Genomic DNA, 20,857 nt, shown 5'->3' with positions numbered 1-20,857 from the left:
ATAATATTAGGGAGGCATTTCCTATTTGCAGGGAGATTACTGGGAGTAGGAACATGAAAAGGATTTTCAAGGGCTAGTTGGGGTAGTTCAGAGCATAGAAGCTGGCTCTGTTGAGAGAGAACAGTAACTATGCTCAGTAATAAGTACTACTGAAGACCTTGTTATACTTTCCACATAGCTGGGGCAGGCAACATAAGATCCATAAAAGTGTTTGTAAAATGAGGAATTAAAATAGGAAAACATTGCACAGTTATACCAAATTTGCACCCCAGGCTGTTGCTGGGTTTGATGTGTTTGATTCCAGAAAAACAGAATGCAAGAAATAAAGAAGAAAAAAAAAAGTAGTTAAGGAGATGTTATGAAAAGGTAAGCATCATAACTTGTTATGATCTTGATTTAAATTAGTAACATGGTTTGGACAGATTAGTATAGGCAAAATTAGTTATATTTCAAACAGTTTGCAGGATGAGTTGGATATTTTTCAAATCTACTCTTGGGAATTTTATCTACACGAAGTATAATTTTTCTTATTCACTATCCTGAACAAGGATGTATTGCAAGAGGTCTTATTAACAGATGAACAATACAGTAGCGCTGAAAACAGTTGTTAAATTCTAATTAAAAAAAGATCATTAGAAAACTTTCCACATGTATAAAACGTAAAATGAGAGAGTTCTATTTATCTGGCTAATCACTTCTTTAAAGAATTGTGTTCAAGGACCACAGGACTGGCCACAGTGGATCAGATCAGCAATCTATCTAGTCCAAGAACCCATCTCTGGAAAACCATTACAAAGAAAACTGAAGGAAACCAAAAGTTTACAGAACAGTCTAGTTTCCTTTAAATGCTCATTAAAGAGCTGATTTTTACCCTGAAAAGTAATTGTTAAGGGATAGTAACTGTGAATGGCCATATTGTCTAATTATCCCATTCTCCTCATTCACCTAACACTCAAGATCACTACTGTACCACTGAACATATAGATTTTGAAGCAGAAAAATTAGAGGGTTTGCTTTGTGTTTCTTTACATGAGATACCATTCTAAAAACTGTTACCTTCAATAACAGCCACAAGAAAGCAGGTCTCCATAATTTACTTCTGAATTAAGCATCTTCACAGTGTGTTAACATTTCTCTTTTATCTATTACATATTCTTCTCTCACTCTCTATCTGTCCAAACACTCTCCAAAGTAACCAACTTCTGTTAATTTATGTTGCAGTGTTCTATACAGTACACTTTTAAATTCCAAATAAAATGAAAGAGACTCTTATTTAAGATTAGCAGAGGTGAAGGTTGGTTAAAAAGACATAATTGACATTTAGCTTGCTACAAAAACAACTCCAATGGAAGAGGTGCAAAATAAATATGTATGCTTTGAATAAAGTTTGCTACAAGGAAGACCCCTCCCTAAAATACTTAATAACTTTACCATAAATGAAAAGATAACTTTGGGATGACTTATGTTGTCACTTTCATGCCAGCTTAAAAATTATCCCAAGAACATAGCTGAAGATGATGTTAACACACTAAACACTTTGATATCGAATTTAGCTTGCTCTACCTGAAATATATACATGTACCACTTATCCTGGGACACAAAGTTCATGTTTGAAGTATGAAAGTAACTCATCTGGAAGTAGAGTTAATATGGAATCTCGAAACTTACGGTTTCCATGGTATAATCTAAATAATAGGTCCACCTCCCACCAGTGCTACCTTTTAGAATACTCATACGTGTGTCCACACACCTCTCAGACAATGCACAATAATATCAAAATGAAGAAGCAGACAATTGCCCAGCATAAGACCATGCACTTCAGTTCTTTTCAGCAGTTTAGATTCTAGAAGAAATGAATTCAGTTCCAGATGATGAGTGTTCTTTTTTGAGCAGTTAGATTCAGTAGTTTGACTCATTATCGTAATTTGTGCATACCGAGACGCAGCTTCATCCAAATTTGGCATTTACTTTGATGTTCAAATCAAATGCATAGTGTTTGGCAACTATATGTGCAGAATTTAAATTGACTGCTCCATTTATCTGAAACTGGTACACGTCCAAGACCACTCACAGATGTATCTACTGGTCTAGTAGAAATTCCGACAAGAGGAAAAAGACACATTAATTATAGCTGCTCCAAAATGACATACATATTAAATATTGTGTGTGTTAAGACTACCTCTGACTGCCCATCCACATAGGTCATACGTGTTTAAAAAAAAGTTAAGAAAAAACTTCAGGTGAACCTATGGTGAAAGATAACTGCAATTCCATGAAATTTCAGATATTTTCCAGTTGGAGGAAGGCCTTCCTTTCAGAGCAATCAGAACTGCCCCAACAACACGCTTTATGGCTACAACTTCATTTCTCATGAAAATGCTCATTAAAATTCTTTTAAAAAAGAAAGAATGTCACCTAATCTGGAGAGGTCAACGGCCTGACTAGGGAAGATAAAAATGCCCTGGTCTCTCAGAGGAATTCCAAAGCAGAAAGACACTTTGTTAAAAGAGATCCTGAAGATGACCTAATTCTGTGAGGTCTCTCACCTGCCAGAAACCAGAGATACTGCTAACAGCTTGGTGTTTCAGAATTTAGAAAATAGTATCCTTCAGAATGACAGGCACAGCAAATGAGAAATAAGCATGCTGTTGACTGGCACCTGCAGGCTGGCTTAGACTCAAAGAACAATAATATCAAAATGAAGAAGCAGAATTTCTCAATAAAAACAATGAGTTTCCCCTGAATCAAGATCCATCAATCTTCATCATCAGAACAATTTATAATAAAAGTCCTAACTCCAGAAATTTTTGGGATGTCCTCAGATAGCCGATTCAACTAACAGGGCTGTACCTTGATAACGGCAGGACAGCTTGAAAAGTATCACTAAGGCCAGTTGTGGATCCTAAGAGTCTTCCATTGGAATGTGTACCACTTTCCCACTGCTTTCAAGTGACTTTCTCAAATGCTAAAGTTATTTGCTTCTTGACAAGGGCAGCCTGTGGCCCTACAGAGCAGGGAGAACCAGCTGGCTCCAAGTTCTAAGACCTGGACAAGAAGCAGATACCGGCGGCTGCTTCCTCTGTAAGGGTGCTGAGGAAAGTCCTTCACCTTAGCTGCGGTTGGGAAGAAGACAGTTTCTGCTTGTCAAACTGCTGCCACTGAATAACTTGAGGATGATTAATACACTTGTTTGCTGAATTCCAAATTTAGAGTAGGGGTTGCCCTCTACACAGCTAGAAACGTGACGAAGAAACAGACTTACATGTTTCAAAATTTCTACCATGCCAGCCATTAGGCTGCTACAATTCTTTCCCTTAGAGCAAGGATGTCAAACCCATTTTCACCGGGGGCCACATCAGCCTTGCGGAGGAATAGTTACATTTCTACAGTCCTAAAATGACATTTGGCCCTTTGAAGGCAATCGTAAGGCTGATGTGGTCCCTGGTGAATATGAGTTTGACACCCCTGCTTTTAGAGAGAAGCTCCTTCACCTGGAAACTACTTTAGCATGGAAAGCAAACGGACTCATACATGCATGTTTCCCTAACGCGACTGCAGATGTTGCTGGTTTTGACATGGAATAGGAGGTGTCAAATGAGGGTCAGAGGACTTAACGAGCAACTTTTCGACATCGTTACTTATCACGAATGTGTTTGTAGTACTTTTATAGTAATAAAGTAAAGGTTTAGTAGATCATATCTGTGGAGAATTAAGGAAAAAAAAGTGTAACGACTAGGAGAGATGAGTTCCCTTAACTTAGAACAAAAACCTCTAACACAGCAATTTCTCCACATTGCTTCTCTGAGAGGTCTATATTTAAACAAACGGTATTGAAAGTCAGAATGTGAGCACTAAACCTCAAAATTTATCTTAAAAAGACACTTTCATGTGACCGCAAAATTATCACCTAAAGGCTGTTGTAAATGGGTTGGCTTACATTTATAAACAAGGCAAGGTTTTAGAGATCTGTTAATACCTTTGGGAAAACCATGGATGCTTTTACTTATCTTTCATATATTTTAGGTACGCTGCAACTGTATTTTTCCTACTCCTTTTCAAAGCTCCTTCCCTAACTTTTTGACAACTCTTTGAAAAAATATTTAGAAATTAATAAAATATTTTTGCAACCCTTACATATATTTATGACCTATTGTACATACTTCATAATAGAGTGCACATTTTGCTTTCCTTTTAATGCCATTTATAGGAGGGAAAAATTATTTTTTTATTGTATAATTAGTAAATTTAATCAATGAAAATGCCGAGTATTATCAATTCTAATGTCTTAACTCTAAATTCTAATTTAAAAATTAAAATACAGATATTAATCAATAACAGTTGAGCAGAAGTAATTTCTAAATACCATCGATGTATATGTCAATGCATGAAGGAAAAATCTTTTTGAATTTTTTAATTATACATAGCACCTTTTCAGTAGTCTTAATGAAACATCAGTGGGTTACATTTATTCTTGTAAAATCTACAAACAGTAGGAAACCCAGTGATAGAAGATTATATAACTACTTGGAAAGAAGAGAGGGTTCAAGTGCCTATTTTTAACCTTCTTTCTTGAAGAAAGTCAGAAAAATGAAACTACTTAATAGATTTGTAATCAGATGTGAAACTCTCTTAACAGAATAAAAGTATTATTTGAGCTATATAAGCAGGGTGAAGGAAGGTGTTGATAAAGATAACATAAGAAATAAGGTTGAAACTGTACTTTTGAAGAAACTGTGTTATGTAATAGTACAGAAAAATGTTAACATAATAAAGATATTGTCAATTCTATTCCAAAATCTCCAAACCACTTTTTCAAGATGATTTCCTTATAAAACAGTTTTAAAAACAAATACCAAAAGCTGTTCTAATGCAGTTTCAACTTACTGTTGCACAACTACGTGTTTGCATTTTGAATGTATTTCTTAAGCAGCTTCAGTGTTAAAATAATTAGTGAAATATTTGCAATCATACAGACTGAAAAACACGTGTACTTTTAGTCTCTGCATTCATTACGTCATATTGCATGCTTTCTTGAAAAATTTAGTTTAGAGCAATTTAGTTTAAGAGCAGCCTAATCTACAATACATAATCACAGGCTTTCGAACATCATCTTGGACTTGCTACTGGCTCCTTGACTATCCTTCCCTTTCTTCTCTTCCAAATACCCTTTGTTCAGAATCAAATTTATAAGCACAGGAAGCACCAATAAATATTCCTTAGGGAAATACAAGCTCTTTTATGTAAAAACCTCTGTCCAAGAACTTTACAGCTAATACCTGAACTCATCCATGCATAATAACATTCAGCTAAAAACCTGCAGACAAAAATATGTTATATAACTCTAGTCAGGATTTAAAAGGATATTTCTGTAAATACTGTACTAAAGAAAGAAAATCTTTAAGTCAGACAATGTTCCTAACTGTGTTCCTTCGCTATATTGCTTGGGAGACCCTAACAATATAGACTGATTAGACCAGATGAAACAGAGAGGTTATCAGGCTTTCTAAGTCGGCTGTACCACCAAGTATGACCTTCTCATCTAGTCAGATCCAGTGATTTTGTTGCCTGGGAAAGCTCGACTGGCTCAGTGATTCAACAGTAACCTACCCCACATACCCTCTTGCTATGGATATAAAATTGCTAAATCTGACTAAAAGGGACAGATGAGACTATGTGATAAGGGCAGCTGATTACCATTTAGGTGTTATCCATGAGGATCACATGGAACCGCGACCTAACAATTCACTGTAAGGACTGTAACAGGGGGAGAATCCCCAGTATATATTGGCATAAAAGGCTTTCACATGATCTAACAATGCTTGGAATCAGAAGCTGGCTACATCTGCCCTATATAGAGCTTGAAATGTGGAGTCATTGAACAGACCTTAGCTGGACTGAAAACCAAAACCTTTATTGAAACCTATACATTTTACCTGCATTATTATCTGCAAATCTCTCTGTGAAATTGAATTATTCTGGATTTACGTGGATTTAAAGAAGTTCTTGTGAACATTTCTGCCTTCATTCTGCTTCTTATAGACTATGTAACTAAATTTTATTCATACTTATTTTTGCAGCTCTTACATTATATATTCATCTTACATTATATACTATTATGCTTTTGCCCCAGTACTGATTATTGAAAATGCGCACGCAGGTCACCTTTAAAAGGCTTTCAGAGACATATATTATATTACACTGAAAACTGAAAGCTAAATTCTGCACGTCTTTCCCTCCAGTCAGGTGAGTTTTGTCGTAAATGACAACATTTCAGGACACTAACTGAAAAAAAATTTAGAACTCCATTTTGCTTGTTCCTGGCTCTCTTGCTATATGACCTTGGGCAAATAACCTCTCAGTTGTCCACCTGTAAAACAGAGACAAGACTACACACCTACCTTATTGGTTTATTCTGAGCTTTAATGTTTATGAAGTGTTAGGAGACGCTCTGGGAAGTGCTACAAAGTGAAAAGGGTTATCAATCATCGTCAGTAAAACACAAGCTGCTGAAATACAGTGAAATCTGCCTTCCCTCCTCACAGGACATGTTCTGTCTTGTGCTGCATTCTAACTAGTATTTGTAATCTTAAAAGTATCTCAACATTGTATAGCGTAAGGAAGGATAAATATCCCTAAGCATTTTGAGAGACCATCGGAAAATATTTTTACTTCTAAGAAGTGAAGCCTGTTGTAAAGTATATGCTTCTCTTCTAAATACCTGCTTGTTTTCCATAACAGGAAAGAAGAAAGCCATTTTTGAGATAGGATTCCTAAATTGCTTAAATAGCTAGACATTTAGCTGAAAGCAGCACTAAATATCAATTTAAATACTTGGCTTTCAATTTTGCTTTCATTCATAATGTACTAGGTAAACTACACTAAAATAATTACTTGCTTATTACTCATGAATTTCAGTGCAACAGCTGAGACAATGTAGATAAATAACATGATTAATTGAAACAGAATGAATCACAACAAAATATGTTGTTGTATAAGGTATGATTAACTCCACAGTGATTCATATCATTTCAGATAACAGGGCTTTTATCAAAGACGGCTGCAAGGTTGGGAAATTATTTTAAAGCATTTCATCTTAGAAAGCCACTGCAGTTCACAAGGGAGGAAAAAAAAATAAGAGAGAGAGAAGCAGATTCAGTGTCTGCAGCTGAAATAGCCTTAGGCTGTTTCAGCATCTTCCCACAGCACATCTTTACAACACGCCATTGACATTATCAACCTGCTTGTGCCAGAGACCCTCTCATTTTTCAGTTGGCCACAATTTATTAAATATTCCAATACTGAGAAAGCTAATTCTATGAATTAAGCAGCCATATATAATGCCATAGCTTTCGTATAATTGAAAACGCAATACCTGCACCAGGCAGTGTGTCAAAATTTTACAAAGACATCGAAGAAAAATAATATTTATTTTTCCTGCCTTCAAAATTACAATTTTTAATTCCCAGGCTCCCTCCAAAGACTATGCAGCAATCTTAAACGTAGGATTCATAAAAAGACACTGCTATCTGTTTACTGCAGTTTTGAAAAGCAAACACCACCAGCAACTGACCTGAAAAACCTCTACCTGTTAAAACAGAAGATGAGATGTCTCCTTACAAAATTTTTTCCCATGTGTATTTAATAAACTGGGTCAGAATATCTGACGACAATTTTTTAACTTAACCACAGACTCCCTGTAGGGGACTGTGCAAACCTCAGTCTCTCATTCAGTCTATGAAATGAAGATGATTACCCTCACCTGTGGGGCAAGTTTCTGAGAACTTCTGAAAGCATGAAAAGGAAAATACTGGCATATAAATTGAAATGCAAAACACCGACACCCAGCTTAATTCCATTTAAATTGATTAATGTTTCTGAAAATGTAATTAAAAATGAATAAAGATGTAGAAGCTGAAGGTAAAGGTTGAATTCATAAGGAAGATAGCTTGCAACCAACCACTGACAGAAAATAACCCCTCAATATGAACCAGTTCCAGTAAGCTAAAAAGAATCAAGATCTCTTAAGGACTGTTTCCATAGCATACATGCAAGTTAGGAGTACAGTAAAATGAGCCTCTTCGAGATACTAGTTTTCGAATATGGTCTAGTATTTGTGTTCTACTATTAATTTGAAACATTCAAAAATAATTTTAAATGCTTACTTGAAAATACTTCAAACAGAAACAACAATTTGGTGATATTTATGGCATGACCAGCCATCCTTTGCTATGTTCCTTACTTCTTGGCCCCATCTGATACAAAAGAACAGACTGAAATGTTTGTCTCCCTTCCATTATTTATGGAAAAATCAAATCGTATTTCCCTTCCTCCACACACCACATAACATCTGCCACCTGATTTTCTCCTGTCTCTTGCCTTTTAATAGTTTCTTCAGAATCAGACAACTCACCAGTGTGAAAGGACATTCAGGTAGTGTGGAAAACTATCTGCCAGGTATGTAAACAACAGCAATTACACTGGTGTAAATTCAGATCAATTCAGTTATGCTGTTATGAATGCACGCTAGTTTAAAAAGAATCACCTTGAGGCTCATTTATCTTACAAAAGTGATTATGTCTCATTTGAGATCCTAGTGAGTTGTGGGCAGCTTCCTAAGCCTGCAGGTGTCAATCTGCTCCCAGGTGATAATCCAGCAGAGGAAATTTGCAGGTGGGACCAAAGATTGTCCACACTGTCATATTTTAATGTAACATATCAAGCTATGTGGAATGAAAGTTGTTTACAAACATGCTTATAGGTTATTGAAAGGGAATAGACCAATTTGTTTGTAAACTATCATTTAGGTGTAAATCCTGGTGTGCTGAACACAGTTTTACGCCAGAAAACTCAGCAGCATTTCCATTCCCTCCCCTGGTTAAAATAAGCACAAAACTGCAGGCTGGCTGCAAGTTCAAAATTACGAGCATGCTAACCACTGTTACCAGTTTTAGATTTACTGTTTTTCCTTGCCATTAAAGAGAATTTTCCACATCATTAAAGAGACCTGCCTTTATAAAGCCTTACAAAGGTTCTTAAAGGCTGTGTCCAAACCACATATATTTGTAGGGATGTTTCTGTCAGTATTTGATACCTCACTTGAAAATATTTTTAAATTAAGGAGGCACAACGTACCATTTTGGTAGAATTGTCAGATGAAATGATAACAAGACCCATTCAATATCTTACTGCATACAAAGGCACCTATCTTTTTAAAGGATTCATAACTCCAGAACCACTACTAAAGTTGTCACTGCTTTTTAAAACATGTAAGTCTTGCATGCAACCTTCTTTCTTTTCAGCACATCTGCTGTCACACCAGCATCCATTTCTCAGTGAGCTTGCAGAAGCATCTGTCTTTGCAGAACTTCAGTTTACAATCCTGTAATTAATTTGTTCAGAGACTGCATGTTTAGAACTAACAGCTCTTTACACTAGACAGGAAGGGGATCTGATTTCTAAGAATAATTGTTTTATTGGTTTTCTTTATTATATTCGTGCTTTTGAAAAATCCACAATTTCTCTTTTACGTAACTTCCTCAACTTTTACTGATTGTTGTACAATGTTACTGCAAGCTATATTGTTTGGTTATGGATTTTGTTGTAAAGCAATAGATGAGGAGCTCAGCATGCCTGTAATTCTAAAGTCTCTAAATGTTCAAATTTCTCAGTGATGTCCTGCCTACACGTAGGAAGAGAACCTAGATGATCTTTACCACATCAATATCTTAATAAATATTCCTCTGAGTCATGAATGACTGCCATATGCAGGGATGAATCATGTGAAAGCTTTGTAGTGCCCCTTGAATTCCGAAGACTTCACAGAAAAAAACCTGCTATCCAGCTGCATGTCCAAAATACACAGACTGTTCCCTCTAGAAGTAGTTCCTTCCCTGAGGAGATGCCATTGTAACTCACATCTTCTGGGGAAAGCGGAAATTGAGTTCAGATTCCTGTGCCCATTACTGACTTAGATGGATCAAGTATATCAGAGACATCAAGGTTTAGCCCTGACTGGGAAAGCAGAAAAGAGGCCTGGGCAAGAAATATATGCAAATTTAGGCTCCTTTACATGCCTAGTACAATTGCTGTGTAGGAAATATTCCACAGCTCTGTGCAGAGATGTAATTTTAAAGGCTTTCACTCCTTTGACCACTCTGTTACTAAAAGTTACTTTGAGTTGTAAAATATGTATTCTAGGGTGAGCTTTTACAGATAAATTAAGCAGCAACTTGTGACAAAGCAGTTATCATCAGGAGATAATTGACCTTATTTGAGAGTTAAGCATCCTGAGGCAAAGTAGAGTGTGCTTAATCCTGGCAGGTTAATTATCCAGTGATTACGGTATCTTGGAAGGTATTATCGCTAAGAACCATTTGCAAAATGACACTATTAAAAAAAACCCTTAATTTAATAAAAATTAAAAGCAATGACAATAATCAAGTTCTCCAGTCATGTATTGCTAGATAATGACTGCAGAATGGCCCTAATTGGTTAGCAGCAATGAACATATAATTATTCCTATTCTGAATGTTCTGTACTAAATTTATTGTATAAAGTACAGTTAATAAGCATCGAAAATCCAAGACAAGATGTTTGGCTAGCTATAAAACGGATTTAAACTATTGATCAAAACATGAGTGGTCAGTGGGCTAATGCTGAAGCTGATACATGTAGTAAGTCGTTATCACAGCATTCAGGGTCTCCACTGCAGTTAAGGGTATGCTGGCTTCTACATTCTAAACTAGAACATTTATTCTGAGGGGTTTATAACTTGCCCATTTTAATTACCATCTGGCTGAAACTTGAAATAACTAATCTCCTTTCAGATGTAAATTTTTAAGTAGAATATGTAATCTAAAATCACTTTGCCAATTGTTTTTAGCTTAGGAATGGCAGTAATTTTGCTGCTCTTGGATGTTGTTGTATTATTCAAAAAATAAACAGCTCAGTGCTTAAAAATAAAATTGTATCGGTCTGCAATGTGAAGATAAATATAGGGAAGAATAAAAATCATATCTGAGAGTATTGTTTGAACTAATAAAGTAACAACCACGCCACTTAGTATGCCTTTCTTATATGTTAAAAACTTTCAATATCTAACTAGCAAAACTGATGGAAAACATAGCAAAAAGCAAATCACAGTAAATGGGCAAAAATTCGGTGTTGGCAAGTTGAAGTGGTTCATCGCGCATCAAGGCATACATAAACAAAAAAATTAGGAATGTACTTGTAGATGAAATGAATATAGGAGGAAAAAAAGCCAAAACAAACCAACAACGAAGGAAGTTACTAGAATGCAGAATATGTCAGAATGAGCGGCTCGGGAGTTTTGCAACTACTCTTTACCACAAACCATATGCAGAGAGCAGAAATACTGACAATCACAAGATATAGCAGCTACCAGAAACTAGAAGTACACCATGCCAAGAGCACGGTTTCAAGTCACACAGAAAGACAAGAGAATAAACCATGCAAATAGCATTTTAACAACTCAAAAGCAGCAATAACCAGCTTATATAGCAGACAGTGGAGACTAAAAAACGACCAGGGCTTCAATGAGTTAGCATAAGTAACAAAGCATAAGAAGCTGGTACTCTGAAGTGTATATATATACATATGTAGTACTGCCACATTGAAGAGTGATCACTTAAGTTTAAGTAGTATCTTTTACCCTGTAAGACATCAAAATACTTCAGAAATTACACACAGAAAATGCATGGAGTCTTTCAACAGTCTTATACAATATTTTATGACAGCAGGTGAATAATACCATAGCAAACTGAAATGGAAGGGAAAATTATGGTAGTCTGAATATAATTTCTAAAATTGGAATGTCATCAGTATAGCAGACTACTGCTTATAAAGTGTGCAAATAGACAAAAAGTAACAAACTATGTTTTGTTGTCTGAACAACAGCACCTAACGAACCACTGTGATCTGAAGTCTCCTAATAGGTCAATGGGGCAGTATTTTATACAAAAGACCAGCAAGGTTTAATCCCAGAACTATCTATGAAGCTCTTCCATTCAAACACCGACTAGACTTGGTATTACTTAATTTGTGAAATCTGACAAGATTTTTTTTTCTGAGCTTATACTGCTATTAAAACAAAATATTCAGTAGCATCTTTGTGAGGAATGTATTGTGGAAGACAGAATAAAGGTAACAGTTGGTAGTAGCAGCAAGATGTCAGGAAAATACTTCTGTATTGTTAACTATAGTTAAAAAGGTTTTCCTTATCCTACTGTATTGAAAAACAGCCATTTTCTTCATTTTTTTAAAAGTCCTATATCTGTAACAATACTAGCCCCTAATATGGACATGTGGACAACAGTGTAAAAACTGACTTGTGTTGATGCAACTCCCTGTATCACAATCAGGAATAAACACTGACAGGAATAAGTTGCTTTTCCATCATTTTCCTGTACTAATGTAGTTATCTTGAGAGACAAACCCACACTTCATTTAAGTGTGTCACATTCTCCATGGCTTTTTTAAACCTTTTTCGGCTAAGCAAACTAATAAATATTTAAGAGCACTTTCTGAAATGGAAAAAAAATAATCAAAAAGTGATAGCACTACGACGAGGGAAATCTGAATTCATATGGTCTGCTACCATGGACTTGCAGGCAGAATTTCATGCAATCTGTTTGCCAACTGTTGCATAGCAAAGATAAGTTTTCCTTAGATGGACTGCCAGTCCAGCTACCATAAAAATCAATGAAAGCCTTCTAAACCAGTTAACCGTTTCTTAGTTTTTCTCCTCCCACTTCTACCCAAGAAGTCGTCTTCATCACAGAAAACGCTATTAATAGCACCAGTATGGGTATGGAAACAAGTTATAGAACATCAGCAGCTCTGCAAGAGCCCTTCATATGTTTTCTTCCAGCAGAGAGTTAATTTCTGGGTGAGTACATCATGCGCATGGACAGTTACTACAAAGCAACCAATGTGCTGGACACAAACAGCTAGATGCAAGCGATATGAATACTTCAATTACTTTCACAAGACTCACCGTCTCATTTCCAAAAAGGACATCGACATAAGGCATGACTTTCATCATAGGCTCTTTGTAGAACTGGCTAATAAATGGTGCAGAAAGATTCAAGCTGAAGATCTTGTTGTTTGCAGAAGCCTGAGTAGCCACTTTTAATACTGCTTCTGGTGACACCGTCAGGAAGAATCCCTGCAAGCATCCAAACAAATCAATGCATGTTACTAATTTCATGTTAGGAACCACATGGAGTATGCTGCTTCTAGGTCTCCCCCAACCCACCTTCATCATGCATGCCCACAGATAACAACTTCCAGAAAATACCACCTTTCCATTACGGTATTATGGAGGTGACAAAGAATCTGCACATGCCTAGAATCACAGCCCTCCAAAATTAAACATAATTCCCTACCGCTGTATTCCATGTAGTATGCTTTCCCATGGCAGCTAAGACGAATGTTCGTATTTTAAAAGGTGATACAATTCTAAACACCACTTTCCAGCAATAGCGTCAGTCAGACTGTGCTGCCTAATTCTGAAGTCCGGTATGATGGCTCTATACACAGCTAGGAGATTAATGAAGTCTCTTGTCTGAAAAATTACCACCTCCTTTATAACAAATATGGTGAGTATGCTGTCATTATAGTAGCTGTTACTGTTTTGCAGGAAAAACCTAAGGGTTTCCACATTTCTGCACATGCATTTTACCTACCCTCCTCCCAAAAGTATTGTTCTATATTCTAAATATGAACATTCCAGTAAGTATCAATTGTGAAACAAAACAAACAGAACTCAACCAGAAATTACTATTTGTCTACTAAAATTGTGAATGCCAGTTTCAACCCTGTGTGAAGAACAGTTCAAGGCTGCCATTTTGAATTTAGCATTGCAGATGGTTACCTCAACTGCACAACTTCCAGGACTTATGTAAAGATTCCCAACAGCTTCATTAATCTACTAATTAGAGAAAGGCTTAGTCTTTACACTAATTAACCAAATTTTGTATGTTTCATTTTTATAATCCTAAAAGTAATTTCACCAACTGTTCTCAAAACTCAATGAATGTGATTTTCAAGTAAGAGCAGCAAGTGTTAACTTTAAGGCCAGAGATAACGTCTAAGGCACAGTAACAAACAACTTTGAGAGGGATCTGATAAATCAAACATCATCTCAGTACCACCTGTAACATTGCCACTGTTACACTCTAGAAGGTATAACAGTGAAAAAGTCTTATTTTCCAGTTTTTATCCATATTATTATGTCTTCAGATCACAGAATACCTGTACTTTTATCCTGCTTACTTCAGCTAACAGATCATAGACATTCTACTTACTGGAAAAAATACTATAATGAAGAGTCTACAGATAAAAGACTACTTAGAAAGTCTTTCTATTTATTTCTCCTTACTCCATGCTCTCCAGTCTAACGAATACATGATTGATTTAATCTGGGCACAATTCACCACATGACAATAAAAGTCCAAAGGACACAAGAATGCTTCAGTACCTTGAACAACTGGAAGCCTGTAAACATCCAAGTTTCTTTGCTATTTTTAGAATCTAAAGAATTAAAATGAACAGTTTATATAACATCTTGTCTCCATAGCAATCTTTACCATCTTTTAGTTTTTCATTTAATGAACAGAGTTGGATTTTTTAATATCTGTTCCAAACAAAAAAATAAAAACCTTTCAAGGCTAACATGTTGCCAGATGTGGATAAATCACAGATCGCTATACAGTGGTCTACGTAAATAGTAACCTGGTCAAGTAATTAGGCTTCTTACCAATTTTAGGCTGAAAACTTCATCTGAACTGAAAGACAGCTGATTGTAATTTAAAATACAGAACACTATCCCCATGAGATCTAACTCAGGCCTGCATCCAACTCCCTTTTCCTTGGAAAGGCAACATAAAAGTACTGAGATACAGATAGGAGAGCTTGCTTTTCTGATCCTGCGAAGTAAAGGCCAGGAACTCTCAAAGGCCACAGCTCTGTCTTCTGGGTTTCCTAAAAAATCACTGCTGCCATTTAATTCTATTCTTCCAAGAGTTTTTTACATTTTTATTTCAATAACTATTTGACATTGAAACATCTAGAAATTGAGTTGCGTGCATGGTAAGTCTTGTTAAAACTTTGCCAACTATAACATTTCTTTGTAAAAAAAAGTTGCAGCAGTACAAAAAAAAGTTGTAGAAGTACAATTCACAAAATGAAATTAACAAAGTAGGAAGAAAATGTATAAAATCTGAACTGAATGGATCTGGGTTTAAAGAAACCTAATCAGTCCCCCCTCCTTAAATATTGAGTTTGTCTGTAGTTTTAGTGGAATTTCAATTACAGCTATGGCCAATATATTTACAGGAACCCGGCTCCCTAAGTTTAAATTACAACTAGATAAGCCACAGACCACGCTATTGCAGCATGCCACAATTTTGTACAGGAATGAACTCCACTAAAACAAACATGTTTTCTTATATTTCACTGGGATTCACAACAAAGTCACTCTGCGGCTTCCTTAGAACCACAGCCCACATGCTCTTGCAGCTGCCTCAGCTTTTGGTCCAGACTGATGTATACGAAGGAATGCCTGAGTCAACTACTCCTTCCTACTCTAACAAGTGTTGGCCGACATTAGCTTTGAGTGTGAGAATAAGTGTATCTTGGTATTGCTGGTACAAAAGACTTCGTATTTCACTTGTAAGAAGTTCTGTTCCCACTAATTAGAAGGCTAAGAGGCCCTTCAGAAGATATTCTATATCCACCTACACACCTCAGTCTACTTCTGAGAGTTTTGGGAACATTTTTACCCTCAAAACCCAAAGGTACTTTAAAACAACTATGAGGAAAATATCTGTAATCAAAGCATGAGACAGTTAACATACAGAAATTCCAATAGCCTTGGCAACTTATGTTGCATACGAAATGAAATTACTGTGTATGTATCTCTTTGTGAAAGAATGTTGTACATACACACAACCGGACAGTGCAGTCAAAGAAAGCGAAAAGCAGCAATATCGAACTAAGAAAACCTAGTAAACATCACATGCTATCAGACACACTAGCAACATGCAGTATTCCTTTGCTGTGTACCCACTGAGACTAAGTATACCAGATGCTACTGCTTCATGATGTGCCACTATTTGCTGCTGCTCAAAATGTAATGAGCCTCTTTTCAATGCCAGGAGGAAGGTAGCGTTGTACCACAAGCCAGAGAGCAAGGCTGAACTGACATGTACACCAAGAAAACAGGATGATAGACTGAATTATTTATATGCATGTTTGTACATATATGCACACAAAACATGACAATACTTTTCTTATTCACTGTAAGCAGTCCTTCTGTTTAGATACAGTTCTTTGGTGGAAAAAAACATTTTCACCGTGGGAGAAAGAGAAACAAAAAGGAAGAAATAAGAGAAAGCTATTTGTGTATTGCAGACACACAGCTACGGGAGATACAGAGTTTGTAACAAAAGCTTTTAAAATTCAATATTAAGATGCATGCGACAGGACTAGACAAAGTCAAGAGAGAATATCATATTAATCTCACTTTTACAATATTCAGGAATTCTTTGATGCACCTTTTAAAATATGCCAGGGCACTGTGAATATAGGATTGTCTTTTTTACATTCACTTTTTTTTTTAAAATAGACTCTAGCATTACTGGAAGGATTTGGTGGGTTTACACACAAGCAATTTGTCTCTGCAAGTTCTCTCTCTAATTTTCATCACACATAGACCCCAAAGGCTTCTTCTGACCTACACTAAGCTCATAGAGCACTAGCAGTAACAGATGTGAGGGCAGAAAATGAGGATGTCAAAAGTGTCAGTAGCACAGAATCAGAGTGCTGAAGGACCTCACGAAGCCAGAACAACTCTGCCTTTAGTGAAGGTAATTCTGTATAAGGTGTCTCGTCCAAACTGAGAGGTCTTGTCATAATTTGTTCACATGAAATAACGTGTTCACACTGAATTTGTCTGGATGACGTACATTTAATGTTTGCACAATGAAGACCAAGATTTTTTTTTTTTTTTAAGCCAGTGAGTTTTTCGTTAAAGCTAAAACTGAAATCTGTGACTTAGTGTACATTTAGACAAATCCAGGCTGAGATTATAAAAACCAGCTTTGCAGTTTCAGATTTATTATTGTTTAACAGCACAGAAGCAATGTTTGTATAAGAACATACAGAGAAAACAAAAATTAGGATTTTCAAACCTACTACCCACTAAAATGCATTTGCCCTCTCCTTTCTAGCTCTTCTTCTCTCCTTGACACTCCTATTTGCAGAGTGGGTTATATGAAAATAACTTTATCATATGAGTGACAGGATTTTGAACCATGGTATTGTGAGCTCATTTTGAAATGCCACTTGGTAACAATGTAAAATAAATAAATTGCAAGTGTGAATAAAAATATTTAACTTTCAGAAACACATATACAACAGTCTGCCGCCATTTAAGACAAATTATATTCTGCCAACGTTAAAGGAACACATCATTTAATCCAAAATCATTTTAGGGCACGCATTTACATAAAAACGCAGTTATGACGACATCACATTATCATCCATCTAAAGGGTGGAATTTTTCAGGCACATAGAAAGTTTGACAGTTACGTAGTGACAGTCCTGATAAATACTGTGGGTCAGTAAAGCCCTGCAGAAACCATCTAACTTCAAGTATGCTGGCAGTTCCAGTAAAAGAGTGAGATTGCTAACGTGCCCAAAGAACTTGCTCTGTTAAATGACAAACATAACCAAGTCAGAGCCTTTGGACCTGGTGAGGTTTCCTATATTCTGTACCCAAAGAGAACTTCAAGCCACACACTTGGGCAGAAGAGACTTCCCTCAGCTCAGCGCTGCCATCAGCCTCATCTGCTGCAGTCCAACAGAAATATCAGGGCTTGGAAAGAGTGAAGCTGCAACACATGGAAATTCTTGGGATGGAGAATGAACGACCAGGTAACTGCGCCAAACAGAAGAACTTGCACAAGGCTCCCAGGTGCCCTTACAACCAGAAAAGACTGAAAGACACTTGTCTTGCAGCCTCAGAACTGCACAGAGCGCAAATTGGGTGCAGTCCATGCCCCACCAACTGTGAGCCAAGGCAATGAAATCACCTTCCTTCAGAACAGGAACCAGAAGGAATCTCCTTGGAACATCGAAGCAAAAGCTTTAATCTTAGTACTTACGTGAGTTTAAAAGAGCAGGGAACAATTTTAAAACTATCTTTAACGCTGAAGTATGTGAATACAATACCTGTAATATGCAACACTGTCAAGTTAGCAGCCTGACTGACCCCCTACCTCTTCCTCTGAGTTTTGAGCATTCATACTTGCAACCTGTTCCTGCCTGAAATTATTTGTTACATTATTTCCCTTACTGAGTTATGACAAAATAGTAGCAAATGACAGAGATATTAGAACACAATGTGGAAAAAAACTCCAGAAATAATTAATAAAATCCCACAAATTAAATCAACAACATGACCTTTATTAATGAAGGTGCTTTAAGTAATTTTTTACTTTCTCTAGGAAGGACAAAAGCTCTATATAACTATCCACTTGGGAAATGTTCAGTCTGTAAATTAGTGAAATACATGGACATTATTTTAATCTGTGTACCCGCTATTCTTGTAATAGGTCATGTAGGAACTTAGAAAGTACGTACAGAGTGTCAACTGCATTTCGGAACTATATTTTATCTTGTAGTGGTTACTTACTGCAACAAACCCCACTGCTTTTCATCCAGTTCCTCCTGGAAACAGTTGTTTTAAATCAGGAAGCGAGGACAGCAAGAACGCAACAGTTTCACTGAGTAATTGTTTTGGCTTGTTCCTATATGCATTGTTTATTTTTATGGAAGTATTGCTTTATAACTGGAAAATGACTAAGCTGTAAACTATTGTTTTATCATTCTGAGTGGCCAGTGTTTCTGTTTCTGATAAAAGCCAAGTTTCAAACAGTTTTCAGTAACATAGGAAAAAACCTAACTGTCAGTGAATGTGCTTATATTGACCATGACACTTTCCTCTACGGTGGTGCCAACATGTCAGAAGGAGAGCGTTGCTTTCAGATTTGAACTGCTGCTTTGTTGCTGAAGTGAACTCTTGATTGCTGCCATATTAGTATCTATCAGATTACAACAGTAGCAGAAAACCTCCAATATTTGACATTATATGTTAAAAAAAAATTATTTCACACATATATTAGTAATTTCTTTTTAAATTTAAACAATTTGGAAATATTTTTCAATTCTGATTACTATTGATTAAATTAAGCACTCTCCAGGAAGTTCTTCCAAGTCATATTTAGGACAAAATAATTGTGTGACATTCCTTACGAGATGTATACTCGCAGAGTGTATAGATGAGAACTCCAGTAATGAGGTGGAGGTGTAAACACATGTACAAGAGAGCAGTAATTTACCTAGCTTGGATTTAGGGAAATGTCATCCCAAATAAAAATTTCTCCTGTTTCCCTGGAAACTACAAAGTTAGTTAAGCTCATTTTGGCAAGATGAATTAAGCTCTTAAGTTGATGGTTTGACATAGCTCCCTAAAGTTTATCCCTCTGTGAGGAAGCAAAAAATTTCTATATTCTTTGTGAAGTATAAGCATACAGTTTTATGTGAGTTTATTAAGCCCAAGGAGTGAGATGTCTGTTTTTATTCGCACTGAATTTACAACAAAATTTTGGAGGAAGTATTAAACATCATCTGGGAGACAGAAGCCTAGAGGTTTTATTACTTTGATTAATAATTCAACCTTTTTTGCCTCTGTTTACCCACTTGCAACATAGTTATAATGATAAATACACTTCCATTGGCAGAACCAGTGGGAGGTTTAATTACTTAACATTACCGGAATTCTGTGTTGAAAGGTATTATAAAGTACAGAGTATTACCATCAATAAAATACATGCTGCAAATCATACAAGCTATGATAAAGAACAAACCACTTTTCTTCTTTTCTCCTAATATCCCAAAACCACTTTGCCACACCTTTTCTTCATTGAACACCAATTTAATCCTTACTGAGAAAGCAACACATCTTTAAGCACAATTTAAGACATATTTTAAGTAAGAAGCTGTTTCTTTCACCTTTCATCCTTCTAAAGTAACTTAATCAAAATTAGGTTTGCCCAACCTATCTATTAATACGAGGATAACATGTATACACCAAAAAGTAGCCTTGGGCATACCTATGATTGTTTAATGAAACAATAACCAAAAGTCTAAAAATTGGTAATTCTATTATTTACAATGTTTGGAACAATGAGATAACTGATTTTCAATCTTAATTTCCACAATTTTGAGCACAATCCCAGGGTCCCTGTCCTAGCAAATGAACATTTCAGGAAGTATAGAATAAGATATCATTAATTTAGGCCCTTGATGATTGCGCAACATTTGCTTTTTTGTGTATGGCTAGTTACATTAATATAATTTGGCATCTCATTAATTATGTAAACATCAACCATATGTCGAATTCATTCAAGTTTGGTGTGTACATAATATTTACAGTATATTAGTAAATGGAGAGGATCTATGTAACTACAAATGCATAGAGAATTTCTAATTCTCTAGACAGTTAATCCTCAGTTTGAGAGCTCTATAAGTAAACATCTTAAACAAGCCTATGGCTTACTTATTCAAATAGCCTTGAACAAAAACAGAACATATATAAGTATCTTTTGAATTACATGTGCTTATATCAGCACAATGGTTTATTTTATAAATACAAGTAGAACACTCAAGGACTGAAACAATGACTGACCATCGGTGTATTAGTAAATAATCAATATTGACTGAATGAGTGTCACAAGAATCTTGTAAAAATGCAGATTATTTAATATTGTTG

General features: G+C 36.0%; 1 protein-coding gene across 3 annotated transcripts in view; it reads right to left on the bottom strand.

Annotated features, from left to right (window-relative positions):
* Positions 1-20,857, bottom strand: part of ADK (adenosine kinase) — a 286,143-nt gene that overhangs the window by 68,708 nt on the left and 196,578 nt on the right. For all 3 annotated transcript variants that reach the window (XM_065639242.1, XM_065639241.1, XM_065639243.1), the window contains exon 7: positions 13,016-13,186. In XM_065639242.1, coding sequence (XP_065495314.1) covers positions 13,016-13,186 — 171 coding nt within the window. The remainder of the gene's footprint in view (positions 1-13,015; positions 13,187-20,857) is intronic.

Source organism: Caloenas nicobarica, chromosome 7 (genome assembly GCF_036013445.1).
Source record: "Caloenas nicobarica isolate bCalNic1 chromosome 7, bCalNic1.hap1, whole genome shotgun sequence".
Lineage (NCBI taxonomy): Eukaryota > Metazoa > Chordata > Aves > Columbiformes > Columbidae > Caloenas > Caloenas nicobarica.
The sequence above is the reverse complement of the archived record's forward strand: the minus strand, read 5'-3'. Positions and strand labels throughout refer to the sequence as shown.